The 24,896-nt window shown below is 37.9% G+C and overlaps 4 protein-coding genes and 1 pseudogene across 9 annotated transcripts; 2 read left to right on the top strand and 3 right to left on the bottom strand.

Moving 5' to 3' along the window:
• Positions 1 to 455: 455 nt before the first annotated feature.
• Positions 456 to 5,792, bottom strand: LOC112169769. Of its 6 annotated transcripts, XM_040509436.1 has the most exons (7): positions 5,602 to 5,792; positions 4,260 to 5,151; positions 3,802 to 3,982; positions 2,632 to 2,736; positions 2,066 to 2,182; positions 1,868 to 1,952; positions 456 to 817 (listed from the first exon to the last, which is right to left on the bottom strand). In XM_040509436.1, the coding sequence occupies exons 2-3, from the start codon at positions 5,026 to 5,028 to the stop codon at positions 3,951 to 3,953; spliced, it is 801 nt and encodes a 266-aa protein (XP_040365370.1). In that variant the 5' UTR covers positions 5,029 to 5,151; positions 5,602 to 5,792; the 3' UTR covers positions 456 to 817; positions 1,868 to 1,952; positions 2,066 to 2,182; positions 2,632 to 2,736; positions 3,802 to 3,950. The 6 variants fall into 6 exon arrangements, with proteins under 6 accessions (XP_040365370.1, XP_040365364.1, XP_040365366.1 ...); XM_040509430.1 differs by having other exon boundaries at positions 459 to 817; positions 3,802 to 5,151; XM_040509432.1 differs by lacking the exons at positions 456 to 817; positions 1,868 to 1,952 and having other exon boundaries at positions 1,960 to 2,179; positions 3,802 to 5,151.
• A 726-nt stretch (positions 5,793 to 6,518) lies between these two features.
• On the bottom strand, positions 6,519 to 7,231 carry LOC112171322 (annotated as a pseudogene).
• A 1,894-nt stretch (positions 7,232 to 9,125) lies between these two features.
• On the top strand, positions 9,126 to 13,836 carry LOC112174439 (glutamate--tRNA ligase, chloroplastic/mitochondrial). The gene is made up of 13 exons (XM_024312208.2): positions 9,126 to 9,461; positions 9,542 to 9,660; positions 9,909 to 10,030; positions 10,521 to 10,703; positions 10,881 to 10,999; positions 11,096 to 11,144; positions 11,239 to 11,340; positions 11,549 to 11,651; positions 11,800 to 11,863; positions 12,112 to 12,226; positions 12,510 to 12,610; positions 13,139 to 13,295; positions 13,401 to 13,836. The coding sequence occupies exons 1-13, from the start codon at positions 9,229 to 9,231 to the stop codon at positions 13,629 to 13,631; spliced, it is 1,698 nt and encodes a 565-aa protein (XP_024167976.1). The 5' UTR covers positions 9,126 to 9,228; the 3' UTR covers positions 13,632 to 13,836.
• Positions 13,837 to 14,717: 881 nt separating this feature from the next.
• On the top strand, positions 14,718 to 16,298 carry LOC112173983 (thioredoxin M-type, chloroplastic). Its single transcript, XM_024311669.2, has 2 exons — positions 14,718 to 15,088; positions 15,859 to 16,298. Exons 1-2 carry the CDS (start codon positions 14,857 to 14,859, stop codon positions 16,176 to 16,178), a joined length of 552 nt encoding a protein of 183 aa, XP_024167437.1. The 5' UTR covers positions 14,718 to 14,856; the 3' UTR covers positions 16,179 to 16,298.
• Positions 16,299 to 16,627: 329 nt separating this feature from the next.
• LOC112173982 (transcriptional corepressor SEUSS) lies at positions 16,628 to 24,561 on the bottom strand. Its single transcript, XM_024311668.2, has 11 exons — positions 24,438 to 24,561; positions 24,094 to 24,300; positions 22,261 to 23,667; positions 22,059 to 22,178; positions 21,753 to 21,801; positions 21,344 to 21,558; positions 21,183 to 21,251; positions 20,289 to 20,386; positions 19,610 to 19,703; positions 18,636 to 18,705; positions 16,628 to 18,045 (listed from the first exon to the last, which is right to left on the bottom strand). The coding sequence occupies exons 3-11, from the start codon at positions 23,317 to 23,319 to the stop codon at positions 17,087 to 17,089; spliced, it is 2,733 nt and encodes a 910-aa protein (XP_024167436.1). The 5' UTR covers positions 23,320 to 23,667; positions 24,094 to 24,300; positions 24,438 to 24,561; the 3' UTR covers positions 16,628 to 17,086.
• Between the last annotated feature and the right edge of the window lie 335 nt (positions 24,562 to 24,896).

The following is a 24,896-nucleotide window of genomic DNA, read 5'->3' as shown; positions in this document are numbered from 1 at the left end:
GATAATTCAATTACGAAGTGAAGCAGGTTGAACTCACTCAACTAAAAAGGAGTGGTCTATCCAATAGCGGTCTATCCTATTGGTTATTTGGAATGATTGATATTGTAAAGATCACAGATTTAAATCTCACTGACATTATGAGATGAATGAGGCAAAAAAAAAATGTCAATTCTACTCATGTTGACGTGTTAAATACGAAATGAACTCATGTAGCCCCTTTTTTTTTTAAGATTTTGATCAAATTCGCACATACACCCCTAAAAATAAGTAGTTTAAAGTATATTTAGGTGGTGAAGCCATGTAATTTTAAAAATAACAATAGGCTTAAAACAAAGAACTGCCCTATTATCAATATGTTGTGATTTGAGGAGGTAATGGGAGGCATATAGAGAATATAATGAGGGAAAAACCGGAAATTTGCTGGGTTCAAATATCAATATGCGAGGCCTGAATTAAACCACTGCTTTCAGACCAAAAATTTGAACCATCCTTGTAGAAAACGGTTAATATATTTTAGCATATTGTGTGTCTGAAGAAATGAAGGATCTGATTACTAAATGGATGATAAGAAAATGAGAGTTCGTAATTGTTCTGTTTCGGTTTATGTCATCAGTCATCACTGTACCAAAAGGGAATGTTAACTTACAGATTAAATTGTTTCCAATATAGAGCATTTATACCATCAATGTCAGGCTGTAAGTTAGTTCCCTATTTCAACTAAGTAAACAAGTTTAAAATCTTCAAGATCTAGATGACTTCAATAATTTTAAACATATCAGCATTCAGTACCAGTATTCCTTCCAATGTCATCCAAGACCTGAATCAAGCAATTAGCATAAATGTAAGTCCCGTTAAGTACTTTGCAGCCATCGCAAAAATATCGAATTGAAAACTGAGTCAACCTTATAAGGACAATGAAGCACAAAGAACACTGATATACAAAAACATAAAAAAGACCAAATGAAAAGATGTGGGAAATGAGGTATTTTGGCACAAAACCAAGTAACTCAGCAGCATATCTATTCAGATTCTACTGAAAAGAATAGGAAAGTTGTTTCTTTTCTTTTTCTCCATTAGATTATGGAATTAGTTCAAGCAAAAGAGTTCCAGAACAAAAGCTATCAAGAACTGGCATATAGAAATTTTATGGTCATGAGAAGTTACAGATCGAATAATCTAGATATGCAAACTCAAAAGTATACCTAGTTGAAATCTTGTGTGCTTTATTAATGCTCTTTGCTTAATTCACTAGGGAAAAAATTCCAATGATGCTTATACACCTAAAATCAGTTTCAAACCAAAGTAGAATATATGAATATGAGTAGACACAGTGACAACCTTCCATGACATTACTTTAATGTCATGTCATGGAAGATTTTTGAGTGAAAGATGACCATTGGGATTATGGTTTCAGAAGGAACTTAATGGTTTTGAGCAGGAAGAGTTTGATTCACTGTGAGTAAAGTTCGAAGATGTGTGTATGCATTTTTCAGGGGGAGATATAGGGGCTGGAAGTTCGAAAGTTCTAGGTCATTATCATGCAAGCCATAGAAGCGATGTGTGCAGCCGTTCTAATAACTCATATTCTTAAACTAAGATTTGGAAAGCAAAGGTTTCTCCTCAGGTCCGAGTTGCCACATTAGTAAAATTCATTTACTTCATGAAAGGAAAAAAAATGGACATGACTTTTGTATCTCTTACGTAGGTTATGCTGTGTAAAATTGCTGTAATTGGTACAAGGTGACAGTACTATGTGCTTCCCTAAGTTATGTAGCAAACCAAATTAGCCAGCACGCTAAATAGGATAAGTCAAAGCAATCAGCATTAACACGAATCAACAGAAGTAAAAATGAAGACTGAGACCAACCCTGTATTTGATCATATCATGTAAAATCAAACACAACCATGAGAAATCTCAGTCCTTCACATCCTTCACATACTGTTAGCTGCGTCTATCAAAAAGAAGAAAGTAACCAAGTCAACTCCATGCTATTTATTACCTCAACCTAAACAAAACAAAACAAAACACAAAGGCCTATTAATTGAAGTTTGAGCTGTGCAAAACCTGCAATGATCTTGTAGCCACTGATATTAGAGAAGAGGAGCTCTGGAAGTAGACCACAATCGGAGTTTGGGACAAATGAGGGCTACTGTAGTAGAGTTACAATTGAACAACACCCTTCTTTCAGAACAATAAGAAAAATTATTAGGCATAATTACCATTTAAGTTTACTAAATTCTATTGTTTATTACAGGTTATTATTGTAATTGAAGTTGTTCATCACAAACAACAAATAATGTTTTTTTTTTTTTTTTGAAAAAATTAGTAGCCGATAATAAGTATGGTAATAGTTATGGTGACCCAAGATAACGTGTCACAACCTATACTTGAGAACATAGATAGTTGTGACTGACAGTATTTTCAGTTATAACTTTTATTCAGCATATGTATTAAGAACTTATGATAGATATCATTACTATTTTTCTTTTTTACACAAAATGGTAAATGTAGCCGCAAGAAATTTTCCTGTGTAAAGAGCCATCATATTGTTACAAGGACGTCATGTTTCGAAAGCCTACTCACTGCATATGTAGTATCATGAATGGCAAGCAAATACAATAACGCCATACCATTTTTCTCTAAATTCCTCAAAGTTGGGAAGGAGATCTTGAATTTTTGATATATGACCTGCCTCACATTTCTTTTGTTGGGGATCAGAAGTAAGCTACCTGCACCTGCCACAGAAGCGACGGTTACTACGTAAGTGTCTAGAGACATTAAGGCTAACTCTTCGAAAACAAAGAAAAGAAACTATTGATTGTCTGCAACAGAGCATTTGGAGTACCATAAACATCTAGCAGTGCCTAAATAAAATATCAATCTAAAATTAACACTTAATAAACTACCAACCAGGGCAAGAACACTGCTACATTTATAATTTTTTTTTTTTTAAAGGATTTACAATTTTATATGAACTCAAAGGAGCAAATCACATAATATGATTTTCTACAAATTATCATGTGGTTGTCTCTGCCTGTGCATCTCACCTATTTCACCTTTAACTTTCTTTCTTTTTTTCTTTTTTTTTTCCTGTTCTAAACTGATGGTTACCTTCAACACGATATCGTCTACTTCCTCCAATCGTTGTACTTCCTCTAGCACTTCCCCCAGCTTCAATAGATTCTGTGTGTAGAAAATCTATAGTACTTTCAATTTTTTGTTACTTTTACCTAACAAACTCAAAGTGGTCAAAAAAAAAAAAAAAAACTGAAACCTATAAAACTCGAGAATAACAAAGTCATTCACAACCTTCATCCACCATGTGACTAATCACAGATGTGTCTATTAGATATTATTCACCGTTCTCCTACACCACTAAAATACTCAAACAGTCAAAACTTAAAGTGCCATGCATTGCACAATTACGCAAATATAACACATTAAATGCCAAACGGTACTATCTTTGATATTTACAATAAAATAGAGCAAGTAAAACTAGAAGGCTTTACTTTCTAATGATTTCCTTCAGAGTTAACTTATCATTTATCACCAAAAAAGAGTTACGTACATTGAAGAAAAACAAGATAAAAATGCACAATAAAAACTGTAACTAGTCCGGAAAACAAATCCAAGCAGTTGCTGCAAAGGACTGAGTACTGAGTAACCTACTAGTATTGTGTTTTAAGCTACAGATGCATGACTTAAAAGCTCCCTTGAGAGGTTTGATTATGTTTAGGTGGTATCATGGTTGCTTAAAGTATAAAAGTGTCTACACACCAAAAAATACAAACAAAACTAACCTGTTCAAACTTCTCCAGAGTACGAGTCAACTACAATGTTCTGGCCTAGAGTTATGACAATAGCAAGGGATGTAGTTATCCTCTTAAATTTTGCTTTCATGACCGTAATATGCCAATTCCTTCTTAATACAAAGATGTGGTCACTCTCATCAGCAACATTGCAATTTGCAAATTCTATACCCTGTAGCACAGTATATTTTTCTTTCATCACTTGGGAAGAATTATGAGTATAGTGATGAAAGTAACTGATGTCAATCAGAAGACCAATATGCCAGCTACTTGACATGGACTCTAAGTCACATAAAAAGTGAACCAAAAATGAACTAATTGCCTCAGTTTCAGCTGGGATATATGTGCTTCAAAACTCATGGAAACCAAAAGATCGTAGATGCATCAGTTTTGTAGCTTGCCATGAATTTCACGCCACAATAAATCCGAGCTTTCAACAATGCGCTTACTTTCATAAACTATATATTGCCAATGTTCATGCTTGGGTTGTGGCCTCAGCGATTCAATGAGAGGATGCATAGCATGAGATTTACTGTACAACTCCCTTGCTGGTTGAACATGATTCCACCAAAAATCTGAGAGAGCATATTTCAACATATCCCAGTACGCTGCATCTCGGTATAACCTGAATAGGCTACTTCCATTAGGCGTCCAAACATATAAATCCATCCATTCCCTGTCAACTATTTCCATTAAACCCTGAGCCTGTGGAATACAGTGAAGAGGAATTCGGGACCAAGGGAAAGCCTTGCTCATATCTCCATCAAAAAAGGGGCATTTAACCTCTAGCACTCCTCGTCGTGGCAATCCATACAGCATGTTATCAACCACCCCATCTGGTGAAGCTGCTAGCCAGTCATCTCCTGGATTTACATTTCCATAGACTTGAAATTCAGGAAACGAGACTGAATTTCCCGTTATCAACTTGTATCTTTCAAGTGCTTCCTCTTCTTTAATATTATTCCAACAGGTAGCCAGGTTACCAGAGAAGGGCTCAGTTGCTCCAATTTTCTCTAACCAAAGCCCGACTCTTCGGCGATTCCAAAAACCAATAGCCGCAGCAAAAGTGCTTGCAGTCAGTTTCTGTTTTCTGAGTCCTTGCCAATTCTTGAACCAATGCTGAAGACCAGGTGAATTGAGAACTGAATAACATTCAGATGAATAAAACCTCTGCGCGTAATGAGAATGGCTGAGAATTTGTCTTCGGGTGCCTAGCATACTAGGACCCAGAGATCTTCGGCAGCTGTAGTTTCTCCAATTAGTACAATCTATCTCAAGAAACCCTTTGATGCAGAAATTCTTGTACTTTATAGTTAGGTGAAGCAAGAAGCAGCTTTTTCACTGCCCAATAACAGAAAAACCAAAGAAGTACCAAATGTTATACATTTCTTCAATGGGTCTGGCTAAGTTGATCAAAAAGGAAAAATTCATCCTAACTATTTGTGAAAAAAAAAATGTCAAGAAATGCAAGAACGGTAATTGGTTGAAACAAAAAAAACCCATAACCCAGAGTCCTTACATGGAATAGGAATTTAAGTCTTACATGAGAGACATTCAAAAATGAATTCAAACCAGCTTTACAGAATCATATAGACACAGTTTCTAAAGGAACATAATAGTCTAATTCCATAGTACACAAGCATGGTAAAATTAGAAGCAATTGAAAGCAATGGTGTTCATTGGTTAAAGGCATGATGACATTGTTGGGCTGCAACCCAAACATCAAACACAATGCAAAATGCTTTGCCTTTCTGTGCAATCCACAGGAAATAAAGAATAGTGGTCATGTACCTGAGCAGAAAAGCAGAGAGTGGCAAAAGTTGATGGAAGATGAAGGGTGTGGAGATTGAGAGAGGAATGGGTTCTGGGTGTTTGCAAGGTGTGGGAAAGTCGATATGGGTTTTAGGGAGGGAGCTGCCGAGGATTGAGAGGTTTATGAGACTGGGATTTTAGGTTTTGGAGGGTTTTAGTTTCCGGAAGAGGGTTTTAGGACATTTTGGTTTAAATTTTCTTTTCCCCTTAATTTTAATAGCCAAAATACTCCTTCAGTTTTCACGATATCGTCAAATTATTATTCTACCCTTAAAAAAAAATTTAAAAAAAAATAATAATAATAATAAAAAACTAGTAAATTTGCCCCCTGTTTTTGAAGAATATTTCAAATATTCTAAAACTAGAAATAAACACAAATTCAGTGTATATATACGGAAAACTTACGGTTACTTAAATTTCATATTTTTTTTGTTAAAACTCGTCACGTGATTGATTTGTTTATAGTTGTCATATCACTCATCATGCGGTCAACTACGTAACTTGAATTACAAATTAGTCCAGAAAATAGGGGCATGACGGCATGTGATCAATCACCTACTGATTTTTAACATGATATCTCAAAAGAGAGCAAGTTAAAACTCCATTTTGGATTACGGGAAATTGTATAATGTGTTAACGTATGACATGTATACAATTGCTTTAAAGTGGTAAAATGAGTCATTAAAATAGTAATATTAGTCTTCAAAGTGGTAACATGAGTCCTTAAAGTAGTAAATTTTTTTAGTTACTACATGAGTCCTCAAGTGGTAAAATGAGTCCTCAAAGTGATAAAAATAGTTGATGTATGAGAAATGGGGCCATGACCACTTACCCAATTTCAACTCAAAAATTGCCCACTTACTCCACTAAGAGTTTTTTAACCTCATTTACCCAATCTAATATCTACTGACAATTTTGCCCCTGTTAATTAACTCGCTCTCTCTCTCTCTCTCTCGGATTTGGATTGGAAATTTTCGGCAGCGAAACCCCAAATACTCAGCAGAAAACCTCTCCATTTCCTCACCTCCTCTTTCCCTACACCACCCCTCCTCCATCTTCGCCACGACGTCGTTCCAGTAGTCCCTCCCAAACCCCCATCGCCGCACCCACCCCAGAACCCCTCCACGTCTTCCTGAACAACCGCGTCCACGATCTCCTACAGCCCCACGATCCGACGGCTCACCTTCCTCCTTGCCTCTCTCATTGTGGGGTCCACCCCCGGCACGGAGTCCAAACTCAATAGCAACTTCATCAGCTCATCGTTCATCCTCAGCTTCTCCCACACGCTACTCCTCACAGTGTCGACCGTCTCCTGTCGTTGGATCAGGCGCTGGAACTCGTCGACCTCGTAATGGACGTCCGCGATTGTCTTGTAGATGCCGCAAACCATTTCACTTTGGGTTTCACTTGATGTTGAAATGGTTTGTGTTGAGTACTTGGGTTTTCACTTGGAAGGCGAAGAGAGTAGCATTTTTGGTTTGTAGCCGGAGTTGATGAAATGACATTCTCCACAGTTTTTTTTTTTTTTTTTTTTTTAAGTTTTCTCTTTTTCTTTTTTCTTTTTTTTCTTTTTTTTTGCATGAGTCCCAATTACATTCTCCACTGCCATGCTCTATCTCTCTCTCACTCTCTCTTTCTCTTTGAGGCAGAGTTCAATATGGGATGTTACTAGGGGGCAATAATATGTCTATTGTCCCCCAATAGACCAACATAGTACACTACATTTCCACACTATAAACACAAATAAACGTATCAGCTATCAAAAACATAATTCCCACAAATAATAACATAGAGTCAATAGATTATCGGGGGAATAACATAGAGTCAATAGATTATCGGGGGGCAATAATATGTCTATTGCCCCCCAATAGACCAACATAGTACACTACAATTCCACTCTATAAACACAAATAAACGTATCAGCTATCAAAAACATAATTCTCACAAATAATAACATAGAGTCAATAGATTATTGGGAGGCAATAATATGTCTATTGGGGGCAATAATATGGTTACTGAGTATTATTGATGGGCAATAAATTCATACGCCAGAATCCTGACACTAGTCCTGTAGCTGGATTCCGGTCACTGTTCGCCGGATTCTAGTCGCCGGTCGGCGGCCGGCCACTGGTCACCGGAGTCAGGCAAGGTGGAGGATGATTTCTCCCTCTAAGTGAGAAAGAAGGAGAGGGCAAAAAAGTCTCAAAAATTAATAAAAAAGAATTAATTAGGTATTAGGGAAATAATCCCTTAGAGTGTTTTGGGTAAACGGGGTTAAAAAACAGTTAGTGGAGCAAGTGGGCAATTTTTAAGCAGAAATTGGGTAAGTGATCATTTCCCCATGAGAAATATTAACATATCATAGCCATACCCTTTGGATTACTTTTAGGAATCATAGAAAGTGTTTTCCAATTGTCGAAGCGTTTCAATTATAACAACGTTTTTAATAATATTTAAGAAGCATTTGATACGTGCTTTCACTTCGAGATATATATATATATATATATATATACAGATCCTATTTAGCGCGGAGCTCCGCTTTGAAAATTAACGTGTGAAGTTCGAGTTTTGGGTCACTTTTCGGTCGCATATCCACATCTCGACCGTTCAGTTTTTAGGTACTAGTGTATAGATCATCTCTGCAAATTTTTAGCCAAATTGATGATTGTTAAGGTATCTAACTCGCTTAAACCAATGAACGGACTGAATACAGATCCTATCCAGCGCGGAGCTCCGCTTTGAAAATTAACGTGTGAAGTTCGAGTTTTGGGTCATTTTTCGGTCGCATATCCACATCTCGACCGTTCAGTTTTTAGGTACTAGTGTATAGATCATCTCTGCAAATTTTTAGCCAAATTGATGATCGTTAAGGTATCTAACTCGCTTAAACCAATGAACGGACTGAATCTGTCAACCTGAACCGTACTAGTTTTAAGGAAGTTATCAATGCCTTAACGATCATCATTTTGGCTGAAAATTTGCAGAGATGATCTATACACTAGTACTTAAAAACTGAAAGGTCGAGATGTGGATATGCGACCGAAAAGTGACCCAAAACTTGAACTTCACACGTTAATTTCAAAGCGGAGCTCCGCTCTGGATAGGATCTGTATATATATATATATATATTTTTTTTTTTTTTCTATATGTTTCTAACCAAGGCGGAACTCAGAAGTCTTTCATAACAAAAGCAGTTATAGAGAAACAATCACAACCAGAGAATTAGAATATTAGTATCTTATGAGCTCATTTGTGAATTTTCCAAATCTCTAAAGACCCAAAAAAGAGTTTGTAGAGGTTAAAGTATCAAATTTTTAGGGTAAAATCTCCCTATATATAATCAAAACCATAAACAACATTGTATTTGTACCAGTACCACAACACAAAATTTACGCGAGGTGGGGGATAAAACCTGACATTTTAGTCGAGGGGATAAAACTCTGGTTGGGTTTTACTTTCGTCTAGAGTGGGGTCTAGTTCTGATCGTAAAGATAGAGCCAAGTTTCAACAACTCAAAGCCCATATTGCTTAAAGCAACAGTCTTTTCAACTCTCAAGTAGTCTCTGATCAAAAACTCAAACACCCAATTCCCAGAAAGCAATAGCAATGGCGACCCTGGTCGCAATGCCCAGGATGAGACTCAAATTCACATCCTTCCCTTCATTTCTGGGCCAATCCTACAGGCCCAGAAGACTCTCACTCTTCAATGGCAGAAGGGCCTTCTCAGTCTCGGCTTCTGCAACCCCAGACCAAGTGCGTGTCCGCTTTGCTCCTTCTCCTACTGGGAATCTCCACGTTGGTGGAGCCAGAACTGCCCTCTTCAATTACCTCTTTGCCAGGTTCCCAATCTTATTTCTGTGTTCTGTTCAATCCAAACATGAGTTTGGGAGTATTGAGTGTGTTTGTGTTTTTGGTTCAGGTCCAATGGAGGCAAGTTTGTTTTGAGAATTGAAGACACTGATTTGGAGAGGTCTACTAAGGAATCTGAGGAGGCTGTGTTGCGGGATCTCTCTTGGCTTGGTCTTGATTGGGATGAAGGTGCTACCATGTTTTATGGTCTTTGTCTTTTATATATGTGAATGCGTTTGTGTATTGCTTTAGATTGTTTGCATATGCAATGGCTTGAGAATAATGGGTTAGTCTGAGGTGGTAGTGAGGTAAAGTTTTCGACTTTGGTGCATTTGGTAGTGTTTATTCCTGTTAGTCTTGGTGCATTTTGTGTATCTTGTCAAGTGTCCAACTGGGTTTTTTTTTTTTTTTCGGTGAATTTTTGGTGAATGATGCAGGACCCGGTGTGGATGGAGATTATGGGCCATATCGGCAATCAGAAAGAAATTCTTTGTACAAGCAGTATGCTGAGAAGCTTTTAGAGTCTGGTTATGTCTATCGCTGCTTTTGCTCCAGTGAGGTGATTTTCTTTAATCTTTGAATTTTGAGACATCTCTACTCGTGAAATTTGTTAGGGTTAAAGGACTGCCCGAAAGCAAAGATATGATCCTAGTAGATTTTTCACTGGATATAAAGAGGAGATTTGTCCTTCCTTGTATTATTGGATGCATAATGTGTCATGAAACCTTGGAGAGAGTTTTTTTTTTTCCCCTTATTCTTTTGATTTTGTAATTTTGACATTCATTGGCCAAACAAAGTCACAGTTATTTTGAACACCATTCATTTGTCAGTTTTCTTTTTTTGTTTATTGAACCGTCGCACCTTTTTCTATGGAAATGACTAATAAACAATCTGTTTCGTGTTTTCTCGGGGGTTTCTAAGCAGTGTAATGAGTCCTGTTATTTGTTCATTCTGCACTGCTATTTGCTGCTAAGCGAAAAACTGTTGAGTACGAGATGGGTTTACTTATAACCTTATTCACTTTGTATTCCTAACCTTATTCTCTCCAGGAACTAGAAAAAATGAAGGAGATTGCAAAGCTGAAGCAACTGCCTCCAGTATACTCAGGAAAGTGGGCCAGTGCAACTAATGAAGAAGTACAAGTAGAGCTGGAAAAAGGAACTCCTTACACATATAGGTTTCGTGTTCCAAAGGAAGGAAGTCTGAAGATCAATGATCTCATTCGAGGGCAGGTAAGTGTAGTTCATTATTTAGATATATGGATATTATACATATATTGGGAGGCATAGAAACCCCAAGTATGGTAAAGTATGCTGCTTACAAAATTAAGTAATTCACCAATTAACTACAACCACCAACAAATATGTAATTAGTTTTCTAGGCTGTTAACTTTTTCTAGTATCTTGAAGGTCAGTTGGAACTTGGACACTCTTGGAGATTTTGTAATTATGAGAAGCAATGGTCAACCGGTGTACAATTTTTGTGTCACAGTTGATGATGCTACCATGGCTATCTCACATGTTATTAGGTAATAATACCCACTTTAACATTTGGGAATGCTGTCCTATATATTTGGCTCATCTGTTATTTTATGCCATTTGATTCTCTGAAAATGTGCATTCAGAGCAGAGGAGCATTTACCAAATACTCTAAGGCAAGCGTTAATATATAAGGTGACTTTTTAGACTTGTGTCATGTTTTTCCATGTCTGGTATCTTTCAACAACATTGTTGAGGTAATTTTGTTGTCTAAACTCCTCTTACACAGGCACTAGGATTTCCAATGCCTTCCTTTGCACATGTATCCTTAATTCTTGCACCTGATCGAAGTAAGTTATCAAAAAGGCATGGAGCAACTTCAGTGGGCCAGGTAGTTATCTCTTCATAATACTCACCTTTTCTTCATTCCTAAAGAAGTTGTGTACAAGATGTTTCAGCCTTGGTTTCCCTGAAGTCCAACCCCAGTTTCTTCTTCTTCTTCTTTTCTTTGTTCTTTTTTATACTGGTTTTCCTTATTTCAAGGGATTCGCTGGGAATATTGATAAGTATTATTGTATCTAATAACTAGAACTTTACAGTTTAGGGAGATGGGCTATCTACCACAGGCAATGGTGAACTACTTGGCACTGTTAGGTTGGGGTGATGGCACTGAAAATGAATTTTTCACCTTGGAGCAGCTAGGTTAGTGAATTCCTATGAATCCTCTCTATTTCACCATGTTTCTGTCTCGTCTTCAGAAATATGCTTCTCAGCTTATGCGTTTTATTGTTAGGACATCTAGATCCTTTGTTGGATTGTCTCTAACTTGAAAATTTGATGTAATTCACAGTTGAAAAATTTTCAATTGGTCGTGTCAACAAAAGTGGTGCCATTTTCGACAATACCAAGTTAAGGTAATTTGGCTCAGATCTATTATGCATCTTTACGTTCTTTAGTTATCTCATTGGCCAAGCATCCCTTCTGTTGGAGAAGTAGATGAATGAGCACCTTGCAGATGCATGGTCGTTTTGCTTAATGTGGATCGTAACTTTGAGAATTAGGCTTCTCATTGAATTCTCAAATGAATGGCTCTGCTGTAGCATTGCCGAGGTTTTGAAATTAAATTTCAAATTGACATATACTTAGAAATTACAAACTGAAGGTGGATGAATGGTCAACACTTACGAGCACTTCCATCAGAGGAGTTGAAAAAACGTATTGGTGAGCAATGGAAAAGTAGCGGTATCCTTACAGAATCAGAGGGTTCATTTGTAGAAGTAAGACTCATCTCTTCATCACTTCCTTTTGTACGTTATTTAGTACATAACTTCCAGAAACATTGTCCATGTTCATTGTATTTAATAAGACAAATCATATAATCCTTTGCATTTCCATGGTTGATACTTCTCTTAAGAATAGCTTGTGCTCTCCTGGACAGATCTGCTGTATTCTGATAGCTCTGTAACAGAGTTACCTCTTTTAGTCTCTCAATTCTAGTTCTATTATAATATTCTATTACTATCCAATCCATAGTGAAGCATTGTGTTCCACATTTTGTAGGATGCAGTTGAGCTTCTTAAGGATGGGATTGATTTGGTACCAGATGCAGATAAAGCACTCTCAGACTTGCTAGCATATCCTTTACACACCACTTTAACCAGGTGATTTGAATTTTTTTGCATTTAGAAATCTGGTTTGATGTTTTTATCATCTTTTAATCAACTTTTACTTGGCCACTCCAGAACTTTGATATTTTTCCTTGACTTTTAGGATGACTATTAATTTCTCTCTCGAATATTATGGAGTTCATTATAATATATTTTGGGATTAAATACCTGTAATTGGTTGAAAATGGCATTGAATGCTCTTTTTGAACCCATGGCATGCAAGAAACAGAAAGCTTAAGTTGAACAACCGTCATTGTCCTCGTACTGTGAAATTTAATGTTGGTCTGGGACTTATATATCTTGTATCTGTATGTATGGGCAAAGTGGTCTGAATATGGAGTATTTCTTTGAAGGGCTGAATATTCACAAGTTAGTGCATTTAGATTTTGCCACTTGTAGATGTATATGTCCTACTGTTATTGGACTTACCTTTGAGTTCATGTTTGAAGTAGGGGATAGTTGTTGGCTACTGATGTTAACAGAACTACTGTGTATCTCTGATTTTGTCTCTGCTGACTGCAGTCCGGAAGCCAAACCTCTCTTAGAAGACAACCTGTCTGAGTTTTCAGCCAGTTTCATAGCTGCTTATGACAATGGTGAACTCCTTGCCGCACTTGAAGAAGGCCATGCTGGTTGGAAGAACTGGGTGAAGAGCTTTGGCAAATCACTTAAGCGGAAGGTGGCCTCTAACACATCTTTAACATTTCGCGAACTCTTTGTTCTTTTGTTTTTCCATTCACGGAAATTGAACTGAAAATTTTGTTCATCAAAATCCTAATGGCAGGGAAAATCACTTTTCATGCCCCTACGAGTGCTGTTAACAGGAAAGTTTCACGGCCCTGATATGGGGGTTAGCGTGCTTTTACTGCACAAAGCCGGAAAATATGGTGTTGTTACTCCTCAAACTGGGTTCGTGACACTGGATGAGAGGTTCAACAAATTGAGACAAGTTGACTGGGAAGCATTAACCAAGGATCAGCCTCTCCTGGAGACTGCAGAGGCAGTATCAAATTGAGTGTCAACAGTTTTGACCGGCTTTTTTTCCCTCTAACACTGATATGAGCTGTTACACTACAAGTCATATATTTCATCTGTTTTATTACTTTGTTTCTTTTTCCATCAACACATGAAGATTTTAGCGTAATGGATTTATCCGTGTTTTTGATTGGTAATATACTAATGTGTACTCTCATGCGAAACATAAACTTGCCTTTCATGAATCCAACAGGTTCCTACTGTCGCCCTCAATGTGTGTAATTTCAAATATTCTTCCACACCTGTTTATGTTCAGCAGACTTCAAGTGGGCATATTACATCGTCCCAACCCATTGTTCTTTGTGTTTTTTTTCCTCTTATGTTCTTGTTCGGTTCTTGCGGTTTGGAATGGAACATAATGTACACCTCTGATTTAAAATGTCTAATAAGATCTTCGTGGTTGCAACACTTGGTCAATCTTGAACTTACCAACGTTGTGTTCAATTTCCATCAAAAGAGGTAGCTATAGGGATTAGGATTAACCAATGCCGCGAATCACAAGGGTATCCCTTTGCCTCGCAGACATAGATTCACCTCCGTACCACTACAAACCATAGTAAGTATCTGTAAATCGTAACATTTGGCTTAGTCATTCACAAAAATTGGACAGAATTGTATCAAAATACAGATCCAAACATTTCAAATCAGAAGGGTGTTTACTAGAAATTTTAGGTGACATTGAGTACTACCATTTCAAAGTCCAAATCATTGGGAATGTCGGTAACTACGAATTTTGTTTAGCTTAAGCTGATGACTCTCTCTGTCATTGAGAAAATTGGAGGAGATATTTTTGGTGAGTCCCAGTATAAGGGATGAGAAGTCTATGGTCCACCAGTAAGGATCAAGGAACCCTAATTATTTACTCTTTGGTCCTTCATTTGGATCTTTTCTTGCATTGAAAATTTGAGAGTTGGGACAATTTCCTGAGGACACCAGGTGGGGCATATTGACAGGTCAGTACACAAATATTATCCACATACATCCCAGCACACTAAGCACCTTACAATCTAGTGTCATAATATCCACTCTTCCAACGTAGTTAAATTTACAACCTTGCAAAATAGGAAAATCATCAAAAGAGGAAAAACTTGCATCAAGTCTTGCACAAAAAAATTGGCATCACAAAACAAAAGGGTATACAGCCTCTTTTTCAACAACCAATTCACTATACCAAAAGTGTGTGGTAGCAGCAAGATAAAGAGATAATGGCTTTGGAAAACTGCTTGCAACTAAGCACAGTGTGCAGTACTAGGGTTGGTGCTGCACAATGCTACCAGCCATTTTCTTCTAAAGAGAAGCTTATTGTGCCAACTTGTAATGGATTGAGGAAGTCTGGTTTGAAGTTCTCCTCATCTTCATCCTTCGTCGCCCTTCCGAAAAGCACTCGGTTCCAGAAATCCGGCTTTGTTTGCAAAGCTCGTGAAGCTGTGGATCAAGGTAAAATCAGCTGCACAATCCCTGCTCTTTTTTGTTTGTTTTTGATTAATTGCTATTGTGCTCTCACTAATGCAACAGTATGAACTACCAAGTACTTCTGCTTGTTTAATGTACATAGGAATCAAGTAATATCTAGAGCTGCATATATAGGGTCAAATTCAGCAAAGCTTGAAGAACTAATAATGCTCTGAATGCTTAGTAATCATTTGTAGAATGGAATGTATTATGATATACATTCATGTTAGGTAGGTTTAGTCATTTTAATTAATCAAGTGGATTATGCAAAACTGTTTTTCTTTTGTCCTCTATTTATAATCGAATGACAATTGCTAGTCACATATGTTGGCCCTTTACCTAACTCGGGGAGTTGGTGAGGGTTTATACGTCCAGTGATAAAGAGTATTGACCCCTTTACCTAACAATGAAGGTTAGATTTCAAACATTTCCCACTTCCTTGTACGAAATACAAATCCTTAGTTTTGCGCAAGTCAAATTGCATGGTACATCTTATTTTAGAAGGAAAAGAATTGCAGCAGAGTTACAATATTCAATATTGCCCTAGTATAATACCCAACTCTAACTTCATTAATCTCTCTCTCTAGTGCCAATTGGTTTTGTTTTAATTTAATTAGTTTTGAGTTGGATGCTCTATGTATAGTTTTGAAAGTAAGTAGAAGTTATTATTGCGCTATTGTTCTTTGTTTTCTATTTTGTAACTCGAAAATACCTTGTCAATTTGTAGAGCTAACCGAATCATGTGAATCATGCAGTTCAAGTGGTGACAGATTCAAGCTGGAATAACCTTGTCATTGCAAGTGAGAACCCAGTTCTGGTGGAGTTTTGGGCACCATGGTGTGGACCATGCCGGATGATTGCTCCGGTGATCGACGAGTTGGCAAAAGAATATGCTGGGAAGATAAACTGCTTCAAGCTCAACACTGATGACAGCCCCAACACTGCCACTCAATATGGCATAAGGAGTATTCCAACTGTGCTCTTCTTCAAAGGTGGAGAGAAGAAAGAAAGTGTTATTGGTGCGGTGCCCAAGTCCACCTTGTCTGCTACCATAGAAAAATATGTAGATCTTTAAAGAGGGAAATGATGTGTATAGACTTATAGTGTGAGCCACCATGCTTGTGCTCATGAAGCTATTCATTGTTAATCTTGAAACTGCTGCTCATTTCCAATTGATAAAATTTGTCTTGGTCTTGCTGTAAATTTTCATTCTATGACCGGTTCATTCTCTTTTTCAGTTCACAGCTAAACTTTTCAAAGAAGCATTTCAACTTAAACCGTCTTCTCTGATAATTCAACTCCCCCTAATTAATTTTAACAGTCTAGTACTGGAAAATCATGAGATTGTGCGGTATACAAGGTCCACCTTATGTCCTGTGCCTCCTTTGCTCAGTTGAGCTTCTGTGAAGAACATTTAATCACAACTGAATGAGAATTTAAAACAGGCAGTTCCATATCATACATGCCGATTCTCACTGAAAATACTACTACTCAACGGAATCAGTGCATAACTAATGTGCCCAGTTGAACAACAAAGCTTCAGTTACTCTAATGATTTTACATGTATACTAAAAACCCCCATTGTAACCGCAAATAAACAACAATACATACCCCATTGAATAGGTCAGAAGTACAACTCTAGGAGAAGAAATCAAAAATTACTACTTTGAAACGATGTGTAATATACCAAGCCGACCAGATTTTCAAAGAAAACGAAAGAAAAAGGAAAAAAAAAGAATTATGACCTACAATTGAAACCACAAGAAACTCAGCCCCATCAGCCACACAAGCAGCACCCAAATTTCCTTTTTATATATAAATCACAGATTAGTACAAGTGGGAGCGAAAGCCCTGTTAACTATTTCATTTCATCCATGCACTGCAATCTTCAATGGGCACAAGGCAATTCTGCCATTTCTCATGCTGCACAAGCAGCTAGATCGAGAACCAATGGAACAAACACCAGCATGACCAATAAGCCTTTTAAGGAGAATGTTTCCAATCAAATTGAAGATTATTAAACCCATTAACCGCTCCAAGCCCACTAAGTAGCTGGCTCCCTATATCCTGTTGATGATGCATACTTTGTTCTCGAGCCATTGATGTCATTCCAACCCTTCCATTCATAACAGAATTATTTCCTATTGCAGCTCTCATTCCATTAACCATGGCAGGCTGACCAAGTCCACCCATACTCCCAAATCCACCACCCCCCATACCTGAGTTACTGTTGCCCATGACATTCCCCGACAGACAGTTGCCACCGTTCATGCCTGTGTTGTTGCTACTAGACAAAATCCCATTCATGTTTTTCACATCGTTTCCCAGAGAACCCACACCAACCATACTACCTGAGCCATTAAGCTGGTTGGACATCATGATGTCGTGTATAATTTTGTGGACAGAGCTCTGGGAATCACTTGGATCAGCCTCACCAGAAAGGGCTGGCTGTTGCATGGATACATTTGCTGGTGAATTTGCTGCACTCATGTGATTGGTAGCTGTCAAGGCACCATGAGATGTTTGGGATGGATTGTTCGATGAGGGTGTTGGTGACTGGAATGGAGAAGGGTTTGCTTGAGTCTGAGGGATTGTACTAGAAGAACCAGGGGATGGAATCTGAACAGAACTTCCTCCATAGGGACTGTTTGCATTATTCATCGAACTCTGTTGCCTGGAATTCATGGAATTTTGATGGAGGAGACCCACAATGGTGCTTGCAGAGGTAGATGTGGATGCTGTGTTCACGTTATTTACACTAGCCATACCACTAGGTCCATTACTAACAGCAAGTTGCATATTGGCCTGCACAGAGCTTGCGTCATTTGAATTCTGGCCCACCGTTTGCTGTTGCTGTTGCTGCTGCATTTGTTCATCAGACTGCTGTGCTTGATTGTGAAACCCAGAAGTACTCGTCCTTCGAGGAAACTTGGCTAAGCTCTCTGAACATAACATTAACATGAATCGATGTGAATCCCCACCCAAATATTATAATGATGCCCACTAACATAATAAATTTGAAAAACTTGCATAATTTGCAGGGGTATATTATTAGGTTCCCTAACATATTTATTTCTACTGCCAGTGTAGTGCAACATTGGAAAGAAACATTACTAAAATCAAAACATGTATGCGTGCAGGAAAGAGTCTAAGATGGTTGTATATAACGAATCAGAAAGCAGGACACTATATTTAAAGGTATTTAAGAAAAGAATTAGCCCAATCACTGTCTAGACCGAACAATTAAACAGTCAAGTTTATAACTACGTGGTCCAAAATGGCTGGACTAAATGGCAGATGGGATCAGCTAGATCCAGATTAAACCAATTCAAAATTCTATGTATGATTCGCATGCTATGCACACTAAATCATAACCCATAAGAAATATACACTCCAAGGGATTTTGGACATACCCCGGTCCAAACATACACAGGGTTTTAAAGCATCGGAAATTGTTTTAACCCAAGTACGTAACTGAAACGGGCAAAATTATATCTTGGTTATTAGTTGAAATAGAAAAGTTCCAGCTTACCCATAGGTCCAGTCCCTGTCTCTCGGCTGTAATCAATCAAGTCCTTCATACTATTAACCACTTCTGATATCTGCATTGCACCCAAAAGGGGGAAAAAAAAAAGTGGTCAATCAGCCTGCAAGGAAACTCAGTCACATGTCTCATCAACGCAGCACCATAAATAAGGATCAAAATTTGTTGAAATTCATCTGTTACACTCATGAGGAATAAGCACAAGAATTTGGTAATATTTTTTTTTTTTTTTAACACAAACAAATCTCTGGCACAATGACTACAACTTCAGCACTCAGATTGTAGTTATTATAACTTCTCATCAAAACGCAATGCAAACACAATCAATGTACATTTATGTCAACCTAGAGTATATTAATGGCTTTATTTGTACCAGCAGTAGAGAGCTATGCCCTCATTATACCATAATACTTCAGATCTTAAACTCCCACGCCAACCCACCAGAAATCGATTTGATTAATATGACAAATAGAACTAATGCCAAGAAGATTCTACGACAGATATCAGATGTTCAATAAATACTTGTAGAAAAAGCACACAGGTCCCTTGAGTAGAAGGCAGGGAAACACTGCAGGTAACCATTAAATAAAATAATTTTTTCATCAGAGAAGGATTTTTTGTGTTTCTATCGCAAATATTGCTGCAGTGAACAATGTGAACACATACAACCTATTGGAGGAAGTTATCATCCAATGAACAAGATAATTTTTAGAAGAGTTCACCAAATGAACATATAATGAAATCAAGACTCAGTTATTACAGTTACATAACATAAAGGCTGTAAAACAAGAAGGAAAAAAATTGCGGCAAGCACCATATGAAAAATACAACCATGTCCTTATAGAAGCCAAACATAATGCTTCAACTTTGCAGTGATAAAATACAAATCTCATCAATTTAGGGCATCTAATACACAAGGACCATCATGATGCAAATCAACCATGCTGGGAAATTGAAATTACCTGTAGACACCTTACGTATCTCTTTGTATAGCCTAAATCATTTACTAATGGCACTTCCAGGGTTTTTGCCAACTGCCGAGCTGACGATACAAACCTAAGCCAGAATTACACACGAAAAGTTAATCATTTATCAAAAATTAAAACGAATCAATCACCAACGTTCACACAATCCAAATAAGCAAGCAGTTTAAACCATTTCACCTGTAGTAGATTGATATAAAAAATAAAAATAAATTTAAAAAAAAATCCATCACAAGCGTAAGTAAAACATTAACATGAGGATGTTAGACACCCCCCGTTATGTCATGAAGCACCGTTTGATTGCAAAATATGTGTGTGTGTGTGTTCCTCCACAACGAATATGCGGCCAAACAAGAACTGTACTATGAAAATGAAAACAATATATGCCTACAGAGACAGCCACTAGATACAGATACTATACTTTAAGTACACATGAGAAGCAGCAGTCACTGCTCATGAACCAAAGAACCCGATCAATCTACATGTGTATATGAGGGGTAAGTGCATGTTTTCGCGCATGGCACATGAACTGCTAAATAGAAAGATGCACATTTGCTAAGACATCACAGGAAAATTTTTATCCCCAAAAAAAAAAAAAAAAAAAACCATTTGAAAGCTCAAATATACAGAAGCATGGAGACAGAGATCAAGGACCTACATATTACAATTACTTTGTATGTCTGGAATAGATAAATTAGATGATGCATTTTGAGTAGCAGCCTGGTATTTTTGAGCTGCAGCCCCAAGTTGACTAACCTGCATATCACAAGTAAACATTTCAGATGCACAATAGAACCTGAGTGGAAAATATACTGAAACTAGTCTAAAAAACAACAGATAGGATTACCAATAAATGTACTAGCTAGCAAAATCCATACTCAAATCCAAACATGTATCGTAGGACCTGACAACTTTTACAAGTTCTTTACTAGTTCAAAACAGTTGCACTCTTCTAACTAAAAATATGAATGAGGACATTTGTCAAGAACTAACCTCATTATAAATCAATTCAGTTACATTCAAAACTATACAGCTAATTTGAATATGAAGCAATTGGTATCGTTACCATTTCTCCCCCAGCTCTGAAGTCAGATTTGAATTGAATCATTTTACCCAAATCACCCAATCTATTGACAACCGTAGCAATAAAGAATACAGCAGAAGCATCAACCTTCTTGTTCACACGTTTCAAATAACATTGAATTAACAATTCCTACTTCATCCAAACAATGTATATATCCTAGCATAAGACAGCTTCAAATCGATGAATTTGGAAATGTTTATATTTGTCAATGAAGGGGATAGAAGCTTGCAAGTATCAAACCAAAGTGTGATGCAAATGCAAGTTACTTCAATGCAGATACCAGAAGAACGTCTCAACTAACTATTAGCAAAAACTGATGTCTGGTGATTTTTTAATATTTATAACTCAACCAACCAATCATCTACTAGAATTTGTTTTTTCCGGGAAAAAAAATAGGAAAAAGAAAATAATCATGAATCAGCTATCATGGAGAAAAGCATCCATCACAAGTAGACATTTGATCATAACCTGAGGTATCAGTAATCTTCGAGGGATAAGCTCTTCATGGCGCCTTGCACAAAACTCCCAAGAGCATATCTGCAAAAAGAATGAATGCAGAGAAAGGAGGATCAATACCTAGGGAACATATAGGGCAAAGGATAACATGAAAACATTTGTTTATGTGCAACCTTCAAGTCTGGAGAGAACACGATTCGAAGTTGACCATCCCGAACAACACGAAGCTGCTCAAAAACACTTTCTTGTATTGCTTTGGCATAGTCCAGCACAATCTGACCAGATGAATTATGATACTCACGAGGCATATCAACATACAGAAGTTCCTCCAAGGTACCACTTTCATACTTGATTTTAAATAGCCGGGGAAGAACCTCAACAGTTGCTTCTGAAAGTATGGTAAGAATAAGTTATATACCAGCTGAAAAGAGAATATCCCATGAAAATAAGCAGGAACAGTTTTAACTTTCACATCAAATGTGGATCTTTTGTCAAGCCAAAACTTCAGAGATGTTAAAATGCAGACCATGACAAGACAGTTAAAAAGATTGAAAATTTAAAACGTGAAATAACATAACGTACCAAAGCCCCGCCCAGGCTTGCGATTGCATATCTCACAATGCCATACATCCTGCAAAATTTCAAGAGATCGCTCATGATTGGTCATATCAATGCTCATTAACAATTTGATTTAAACTGAATCAAAATGTTTATCAGCTAAGTAAGGACCTAATAAAGCAAATGCATGATTGAAGTGATTTGAAATCGAGACGGATATACTATAGCAAACGAATCACAACATTTTGGTTCTTTTACAATAACCTCATCGTACTAGTTAAGACGCCATGTTAGATGGATACACCAAATTAAAGTATCCTAGCAACAGACCTGAGGGAAAACACCAGTTGTCTGCCGGCCACTTCCATACATAGAAACACACCATTTCTTCTTGGCATGAGGTACAAAATACTCGGCAACAAATTTTCTCCAGAATTCAATATTATTGTCCTATATGAAAAGTACGCATCATCACTAACCATAATAGTCACACAGAACAGACTAACAAATCAATGTGATATGGGTATCTTACTTCAGGCCTATGTTGTTGCTGATACATATAATGCGTCAAGCGCCGTGCACACATTCCAGGTTCATACACTGGTTTTGCAGGAGATCTCATAGGGAGATTCTGTTGCGGAAATTGCTGCTGTACTTGGGGCCGTGGCTGAGGCATTGCTTTTAAGAGTTGCTGTTGCTGGTGTTGTTGTGTTAGCTGCAAGAATCTCTGCTGATGCAGAAGGTTTATATGGGCAGCAGTAGCTTGAGAAGGGTGCCTTGACATGTTGAGTAACTGCTGTTGTTGCTGTTGCTGTTGCTGTTGCTGTTGTTGATGCAAATACAATGACTGATCATTATGCTGGGGTTCCACTTTTACAGGCGGCAAGTTTCTCATGTTCTGAAGTTGTTGAGGTTCCATTTTCACCTGACCAAGAACTCTCAAAGACTGCAACTGCTGCTGCTGCTGACCATGTTGATCATTGGTCAACTGGGGCTCCAACTTGACTTGTCCAACACCAGCTAAGCTCCCTCGATTTGCCTGAAATTGCTGCTGCTGCTGCTGTGTGTTGTGAGGGGCAGAGAACTGTTGCATTTGCTGCTGACTATGCTGAAAATTCTGATTCTCAAGTTGTTGCTGTTGTTGATCTGCCAACAGTTGATTACCAGAAGGGTTTGAAAATTGTTGAACCTGACCCTGACCCTGACCTTGACCAGATGTACCAGGATTAGCCAGGTTTGATGCATTATAAGATGAAGGAGCATTGAAACCCATTCCATTGCCAACACTAGAGAGTGGATCGGACTCAGCCCCAGTATCAATACCTCCACGATGGCTGCTACCAGGACCAGAAAGCCCTGAATTTGGAATCCCATTTCCAAAAGACTGATTAAGGAGAGAAGACACATTGGCTACATTTCCAAGCATGTTCATGTTACCGAATTGAGTACGTGGTGAGACAAGCGACGGAAAAGCTGACTGAGAAGGTAGTGGACCATTTTGACCTCCAAGCATTCCAGAATTTGAACGCAAGAGTGAAGGTGAAACAGACTGGGCACCACCAATCGGATTGGGCGGCCCCGAAGGTACCATATTTCCAAAATTGACAATCTAAAAATACTTTTGACAAGTAAAACTATCTAAAACAGCATGAACTCAACAAAATCTAGATTACATAACAAGACGAAAAAACCGCAGGCATGGAGCTCAATCCAGATAGCATTGCACCCCAACACGGAAGGCCACAGACTTCAGAGTCCTTATTGTGCACCAAGAGAAAAGGGTGAGCATTGTGTCTGGGCTTATCATATTGAGTCTTACCAAACACAAACGAAATACCAAAGAAAGGTAAAACCAAGGAGCAGACTTTGATTCTGCACATTCTAGAACCCCACTATCTTGACGAAGAAAGCAGTCTCCCACGGGCTTCCGCATCAATCTCTGTTTAAAACATCAACTTTCAGATCCACCATAACCTCACCCATTGAAATAAAAGCAAAAACAACAAACAAATCCAACTCTCTCTACCGAACCCAGAAATGAAATCTCAAAAATTTCTCACTCTACCGACCAAAACCACCCCAAATCACCAAAACTCACAAATTGAACACAAAAAATCAACAAAATTGAACAAACCCCCAATACTGATTAGCCTCAATTCCACGCCCAAAACCAACCCACCCAACTCCGTCAAACAAAACCAGTAACAGCAGCAAGAAATGCCAAAAGCATTAGAGGGACTTCGATCGGACCCCCAAGCCCCTCAAATCAACAATCCAAGAGCTTCAAACCAGTGAATGAAAACACTAATAATCAACAAGAAATCAAAAAAAAAAAAAAAAAAAAGGAGCGGCTAGTAGTACTCACCGGCTAGCAGTAGAGCTCTGAAGAGTGAGAGAGGGCGAGAGAGAGAGAGAGAGAGAGTTGCCCAGAAAGCCAGAAACGGATTCCAATACAGTGAAGCGGCGTTTCTCTTTTCTATTCGCTTCGTCTTGTTCAATTTCTGATATGAATTTTTCTCAGCCTTGGTTGCTTGCTGGCTCGTTTTAGGGTTTCTCTCAGAGTCTGTATTATCTGTAGAGCACAAGCTCGGTGGTTAAGCTTAGAGAGAGAAAGAGAGAGAGAGAGACTTCTAGAGAGAGAGAGAGAGGGAGTGTCCTTGCGGACGTCAAAATTGTATTGGATTCGATTGAATTTTCTTCATTCTTTACCTTTTTCTCTTTCTTCGTTCTTCTCCTTCTTCTTCTGCTTTCTCTCTCTCTCTCTCTATCTCTCTCTCTCTGAAACCAAGTCAAATGGTATTCTTACTACACTCCTTCTCCTCCTCTCCTACACTCTTATGCTATGTGGATGTTATGTGTACATGTCTGAATGACTCACATCATCATCATCATCATCACCATGCCATGATCGATCGGATGGATGACATTTTATAGGGCTTTAATTACCGGATTGCCCCTAACTTGGTTTGTTGGTCATCCAAAGCGTATATAAAGAAATGTTTTTATTGTGTAAAGAATAAAAAAGAAAAAAAAACGTTTCTGAGTTGGAATCATTTTCATCATTGGATTTAAATTCAAATGATTTGTCGGGTCGAATTGTTGAACTCTCTCCTATACGAACACGTGTACATCGGACAAACAATTGTGTTCGCCTGGAATGCGAACGTC

The sequence above is a fragment of the Rosa chinensis genome, chromosome 6 (genome assembly GCF_002994745.2).
Source record: "Rosa chinensis cultivar Old Blush chromosome 6, RchiOBHm-V2, whole genome shotgun sequence".
Lineage (NCBI taxonomy): Eukaryota > Viridiplantae > Streptophyta > Magnoliopsida > Rosales > Rosaceae > Rosa > Rosa chinensis.
This window is presented reverse-complemented; position numbering and strand designations above follow the sequence as displayed.